The sequence below is a fragment of the Ascaphus truei genome, unplaced genomic scaffold (assembly GCF_040206685.1).
Source record: "Ascaphus truei isolate aAscTru1 unplaced genomic scaffold, aAscTru1.hap1 HAP1_SCAFFOLD_3598, whole genome shotgun sequence".
Classification (NCBI taxonomy): Eukaryota; Metazoa; Chordata; class Amphibia; order Anura; family Ascaphidae; genus Ascaphus; species Ascaphus truei.
Window position 1 is genome coordinate 7,501 of NW_027456616.1, and position 7,410 is coordinate 14,910.

General features: G+C 37.0%; 1 protein-coding gene across 1 annotated transcript in view; it reads left to right on the forward strand.

The window, feature by feature from the left end:
• The window catches only part of LOC142483707 (collagen alpha-2(V) chain-like), a 14,131-nt gene extending 7,372 nt beyond the window's left edge, over window positions 1–6,759 (forward strand). The window contains exons 4-7 of the mRNA XM_075583728.1: window positions 1,204–1,236; window positions 2,861–2,914; window positions 6,142–6,237; window positions 6,637–6,759. Of these exons, the coding sequence (XP_075439843.1) occupies window positions 1,204–1,236; window positions 2,861–2,914; window positions 6,142–6,237; window positions 6,637–6,744 (291 nt within the window). The 3' untranslated portion in view covers window positions 6,745–6,759. The remainder of the gene's footprint in view (window positions 1–1,203; window positions 1,237–2,860; window positions 2,915–6,141; window positions 6,238–6,636) is intronic.
• Window positions 6,760–7,410: the final 651 nt, after the last annotated feature.

Below are 7,410 nucleotides of genomic sequence, written 5' to 3' on the forward strand. Positions count from 1 at the left end.
TATAATATATATATAATTAAAATAAATAATATGTTTGTGTGTGTATATATATATATATATATATGTTAAAATATATTGGATATTTATGAAAATACTGGTTTTGATCCAAGAAGGTTATCATAGAACAACTGTATATACTAAACTCTTAATTGTCAGGGAAAAAATATACGTTAAAGTTACCACTGTTACAATAAAGTAAGCATTGTGTCTTAGAAAAAGATTCCAAGGGCAAAGTCTTCTGCATACTGTAAATCAATTTGTAAAATTGTTTCCCTGTGCCAAAACGTATCAGTTCTACTTATATTATTTGCTGACGTGCGTATATAGTATTTGTACCATCAAGTGTCTCAATGTAAAACGCAATTTAGGAAATCAAATCAGTTTTAAATATTATGTAGAGATTAAATGGATTGCTGATGATAACATGGGGTACATATACTTTAGGTAGTTTATTCCTTCTGTATATTCAACTGGATACTGTAGCTTTGAGTGTTTTTCCACAGGGATTCCTAGGACCTCTTGGGTTCCCCAGACATCCCTAAAGGGATCCCTGCCATTTTCAGGTCATTTGAAAATTAACAGAACACAAAACCCCAGCAAGCTCTTTTTGGGAACCCCTGAGCCCCCACAAAATATATCTAACCTTTGGCCAAAGCGTTGTAAGCTTGCGAGCCACGACAAGGCAGACACCCATTCGCAAGTCCTAACACTACCAGATAAAATACTAATATACCTCTATTAGGATTAATAGGTTTTAAGCCCGCCCCTCCCCACTTCCCAAGTTTCCATACCTGCATAATGTAGTGTTATGTTTCCGGTTTAGTGGAAGTGCTGCTAAGGATTTTATGAAAGGCTCTGTCTGTATTTAAAGTTTGAGCAGATACATTACAGTATATGGGATGGCCTATCTTAGCAAGATATCTAGCCAATGTTCTTGCAAACATATTACTGTTATTGATAACTTCAGCCAACAATTCTTACAGACGCAACTTCCTATTTTTTGTTTAAATCAATGCAATATTGACAAAACCGTTTCAAGTAAAACCTTTTGGATGTCAACGACAAACCAATGATACAAGATTTAGCACATACTGTTTTTAGCAATGCCAAGCAAATTAGAGTGCACAATAAAAGGGATATGAAATTATCAGTTTTATGACTTGATTTACTAATGTCAGATGTCTTCTTTCTCTGTTATTTTAGGTGACTGGTATTCGTGGACGTTCTGGACCGTCAGTAAGTCATTTAACTTGCATTGCTTATGATACAGTACATACATTTCCACATCATACATTCAATAAGGGAAAATAAGACCATCTTACCAAAACCACAGCAATGACGAGTTAAGCAAAAAGGTTTATAAACCTTTAGGATTGAACAATCAGACTTGGAAGGATTGAAATGGGTCACTTTTTCCATATAACATGTACCTGGTCAAACTGTCCTTATTCCTATATCTTTACTTTTATATATGTGTGTGTGTGTGTGTGTGTGTGTGTGTGTGTGTGTGTGTGTTTATATATCAAAAAAGGACAGCGCAGGCAGGCCCCATAGCATTATTCCATAAATTGTAACAATTTATTGGCTCCAAAAAACTCCAAACTACTCACAAGTGTAGCTGAATAAAAATCATGTGATACACATAGGACCATTCCTTGGGTGCCAGGTAAAAACTAATATCAGAAACAGTTGACCCTGATGAAGTAGGAACTTTACCAATGAAATGTGTAGTGTGTTTTTGCACTTGTCTGTGGGACTTTTCCTAACATTTGCCACGCATTGGCAGAGAGGAACCAGGGAGCTGAGTAACTACATTCCTATACTCAGTTCTGGAGGAAGGGCTGTGTGTGCTCGCCGTGTGACCAGTAGCGGATGCGCGTCACTGGCCCGACTAGGAAGCAGTGTTCCAGATATCAGTCTTTACCTGGCACTCGAGGAATGGTACTATGTGTACCACATGCTTTTTATTCAGCTACACTGAGTAGTTTGGAGTATTTTGGAGCCAATATATTGTTACAATTTACAGAATCACGCTATGGGGCCTGCACTCTCCATTTTTTGTCTTCTAAATTGCGTGGAGGGGTTGGTGTGATCCTGGGAGAGCAGCTTGGAGCTTCCAGTGTTTTTTTATTATTTTCTTTAATTCCAGTTTTCCATGTAATTGGTCCCTTTTTGGTCCGTTTCTTTCCTCCCTTCCTTTCCCACTTTCCTTGTGTTTCTTTGTCTCCTGTCTGTTCATGTTGTTTTTTTTTCTGTGTGTGTCTTCTGTTTCCCCATTTATGTTTTAGGTGTTGTCTGTATTAATTTAGCGCAGTGATAAAAAAATAAATATATATATATATATATATCTCTGGGTGGCAATGTTCTTACCACTAAGCTACTCTGCCAGTAACAATACTTATTAACCACATTTTTACCTATGCAGCAAGAAGTAAAAGGAAATATGAGATGAGGTGGGATTTGCTCCTGTTTGATTATTATTGTTGATGTTATCTTGAGCATTTTCCCCTTCACATAACTTAAACTCTGTTTTATTACATGCTGATTCATGCACATTTTTATTCTGAGCAGAAGGATTGTGTGCTATTTCATAATAAATTAAAACTCTTGAAATAAGAATGTAGTCGCTTGTTTGCCTACAGCTGTATTTTTCACATCATCACTTTTTTCATGTATAATACAGTTAGGGATCAAGATTCTTTATACTTGAATATATAAATCATGGATTTAAATGCGTTTTCCAATCCTATGTTATCTGTGCCTACAGCATACAGTAGCTGGCCGTCTCTAGCAATGAGCTTAAGTCTGAGAATGTTTTTTCAGTGACTCTTTCAGTCACTTATTATTTCATTCTTATCAGGGACCTCCAGGCTCACAAGGACCAAGAGGAGAAAGAGGCCCAAAAGGGAAACCTGTAAGTATGACTCTGAGTAAAATATTTTGATGATCGGTTGTAGTAATTCAAGTGGTTCTGCTCAATTATTGGATCTAATTATAAAGCAAGACAACAGACACAAGTGATAATCATACAGTTTACTATGTCTATGACAGAATTAAAGATACAATGATATTATATTTACTGTAGTGCCGACGATTATTCTAAAACAAACCTGGGGCAATCTCCAAAATGACCCAGGTACATGCTGGGTACATGCTGCAACATTTCACACATTTCTGCAGACAGACTAATGGCCCATCGCATTAACAGCAGGGGTCCCTGGCAGTCCCATTCAAACTGAATGGGACTGCCAGGAACCCCTGCTGTGTTAATCCGATGGGCCATTAGCCTCTGCAGAAATGTCACTGAAATGTACCCAGCATGTAAACTGGCTAGTTTAAGGCAAGTTTTAGAATACTCGTTGGCTCGTCTGTATGTATGTAATTATTATCTTAATTATACAGACATGCCTTGCATTACAGCTTAAAATGAGAGTAGTATACAGTATTGACATAGCTTATGATTATATGAGTGCTGCTCGGTTCCTCAGTTCCTCTGTTATTTGGATATAAAGATTTTAGCACTTTAAAAAAAAAACCGTTCTATTTCCTTCTATATTTACTCTACAGATATCAGCTACATGCAGTAACATACAGTAGTAGCATTTATACAATAGCTTCAAATAACTACAACTCATTTGAGTTACAGTATTGACTAACATTGACTCAAAGCAGATGTTTTTTGTGTATATACATATTTAGATACTGTACATTGCAATCCCTGTACTACAATTATTTACAGCAACTTCCATACCAGAAAGCAAATGATCAACAATGACATCATTTTAGTATGCCAGTGGAACGCAAATGCACCTGCTCATCCCCAATTACATAATCGTTAATCATTGGCTCAAAGGCAGGAGGTTGCCGGCTACCATTTTCCCTTCAGTTAGATTAAAATGTTTCAACTAGAGTGTACTATATACTACACATGACAATTGACAAGTCACAATGAATAAGAGTGCCTTATCCAAATGTCTCTAATTACAAATTCTCTCTGGAAATGGTAGGGGTATTTCATGTAGTCTGTGTCATACTCAAGTGCATAAACATATCATAATTCTCAATTTAGAATAGTACCACAGAGGGTCGTTGATGATGATTATAGTGTATAGTGCTAATTCTACTCATTACATAGATTTTTTTTTTCCCCTGCTCAAACACCCCTATTTAATATGTTGTGAAGCTGCTTCTCAGTGGTGGAGGAGAGATCAGCTCCATTGAAATAAATGGGACTCAAATCTTCTCCATCACATGGAATACAATTACTCATCATATATAATATTATTATTATTATTATTGGTCAATGTGTCAGTGCCGGCCCTGAAAGAACACGAGTTCTCCAATATCACAAGGAGAAGGCACACATAGAATTGAACCATGCTTTCCCTTTTCATAGACAAGTGCCCTTTCCACTAAAGCACTCCTAGTTCCCTTCCATATCGAGTCATTGGATTTCATACACAAACTGTAATTTATGCTATAGATCATTTTAACACATTTAGTGCTGCAGAGCCAAAGTTGAAAAACAAGTTTATTTTAATAACAAATTATATTAGCACTGTAGAAGTTAACAGACGGTTTTGATTTCTCTATATGATTGCATGTACATTTCTCACCTATTTTATTACGAACCTGACATTTTATTTTTTAGAACAGGGTTACTCAAATATTTTCAAACAGGTCCACTTTCTGTTTTAGGGTCCAGACAACTGAGCCCATTGGCTGTTCACCTTCCTCCAGTCTAAGTAGAGAATGGAATAGGAAAACTGTGCTTTCAGCGCCTTTCTGGTGCCTCCATAAAGCAGATTTTTTTTCTGATTACAGACACAAGTCCATCAATTGAATAGTCCTGCTCTAGAAAAGTCATCCCAGCAATAATAATAAACATAGTATATTGTACAAATTTTCATTTGCGCTTAATCAACACTGGATGTCAGTGCTGCTTCATAAACATTAGGGAATTTTTATGACCTATTGAAAAAGTCCAAGTTACAAATAGTTTGGATGCAGTCATTCAAATATCTGTTATACTGTACATGTTTATTTTAGGAATAACTTCAGGAATTCTCCAATCAGCAATGGAGAGGTCTTTCATATGACATTTTTCTAGAAAACTTCTAAAACCCCTTTTCTCACAAACTATAAAAAGTCACAAGCAAAGCTCCAACTAATTACATTTTTATTTTTATTGCAATTTTTCTTCATTGTTCTTAAAACAGTACCTATTCTACAATAACGCGACCACTGGGCAATCTTGTTATGCCTTATATGAAGATCCCTTTCCCCAATCTATCATATTACCATCTGGAGACTTCTGCTATTATTTGGCTTTTCAAGTGCAAGTCTAGAAACCTTGTTTGATTATTTCATGATTTGTTAAAAAAAATAAATGGAAATACATAGATATGTCCTATTCAAAAATACTTTACCCTTGAATTAAAGAAAAATATTTTGAACATGTTTCAATATAAAGTACTTTGCATCAATTTTAACTGCTTTAGCATGTTGTTTAGTAGCGAGCAGTTAGTGTTTATCTGAAGAGATTAGGTTACAGTTACTGGACACAATAGAATGTACCAGTCTTTCTGTCAAACATTGTGAGTGCAATTCTAAACAAACTGCATCAGATGTATCAAAGAAGCAATCCTGTTGATTTCAATGGTCTTTTTTCATCAATAGAAATAGTGCAGACTGGGGGAAAAACAAACGGCACCACATTTGCCTTGATGCATAACTATGTATCAAACATGAAAACATTGATTAACAAATTACTTGGATTGGGCTGCGTTACAAAGCACATTTTTTGGGAGCTTGAGACATTGGCTCCAGAATGTTGAATATATTAGGGAGTGCTTGATTCATTGCAGCCTGTGATACCATTTAGGTGACCAGCATGAGAGTTCTTCATAGATGAGATGTTATTCTGCAGAGCTTGTATGCTGTAATTTAATTTGAAGAAGAGAATTTACATTTTTGACAGCTCATTACACTATAGTTCCATCTACAGTATGAAGAACTCTTATGCTGCTCCCCTAAAGTTACAACACATCTACAATACGGTTTGTAATTGGCCTAATCTAGAGGCTTTAGCTGACTTTGAACATTTGCACTCTAACCAAATGTTACTCTTTTTTTTTTTAGGGTTTTCGTGGACCTGCTGGTATAGATGGAGAACCTGGTATTCCTGGACAGCCTGGTGAGCCTGGGCCGCCTGGACCTCCATCTCACCCTGGTCAAGTAGGTGAAAGTATAACTTAAACTTTGGTGTGGAGTTAACATGGGCTATGGAACCATCATAAAATATGATATACAGTACAATATACTAATAAAGTAGTACGCGGTGGACGGGGAGTACTGGTAGTTCTCTTAATGTACAGTAGTGGGTAACAATGAGGAAGAAATCATAGATGGGTAAAATAATTTTCCATCACTCAGTAGATTCTCTGTCAAGCCAAAATATACATTTCCTAAAATATTCTCATAATTTCACAATGATCTGTGGAGACATTCAACTGACAAGGACAACACATTTTGGTTGTCACATACTGTAGCCCTTTTTTGGTCATAAATTACGGTAACTAACCATGTTCTGTTCAACCACATTTAGACAATCACCTGTCATTTTCCCTTTCACAGCCATTTTCATCTCAGATGCAAGGAGGCTTTGATGAGAAATCCGGAATTGGGTCACAAATGGGATTGATGCCTGGTTCAGTGGTAAGAAAAATGAAGCATCAACATTGATGGTTCCATTTCTCCCATCTATGACGAAAGAATGAGTGTATGTGATGCTACATGCACTAAAGCCCATATTTGTTATGCAGTGCATTGACATAAAGCAAATTCCAGTGCTGGAAGACACCTTATCATTGAAGTCAATGGACTGTATTGTGTCTTATGGCCCTGGATGGTGCCTCATGGTATAGCACCGCTTGGTACATATGGTAATCTATTTGTATTTATATTTTAAATAGAGGATTAGAGAGCATAAGTGGTGTGCATGGTAGCAGTGTTTTTGTGGGTCTCCATTCTCCGAATATAAGAAGATTTAAATTTTAGACGTATGCAGTTACTCTCCGTATTGGTTTGTGTTTCAGCATGTTCATTGATTGGGGCAAGTGTTCCCAAAGTAAAAGGGATATAGCCAGGATTTCACGTGAGGTAGGGCATTTAGGAATTGGGTGGGGTATCAATTTTTGCCCTCCTGAATATCAAATGCGTGCGGTGGTGGAGTTTGCTGCCCCAGAGTGGAGTATAGAATGACCAGGAGGTGGAGTTTGCTGCCCCAGAGTGGAGTGTAGAATGACCAGGAGGTGGAGTTTGCTGTTGCAGGATGGGATCAGATGAGTGGATGGGGGTTTGCTGACGTGCGCCCCCACCTATGCTGCATGAGCCAACTCTAACCAGGTT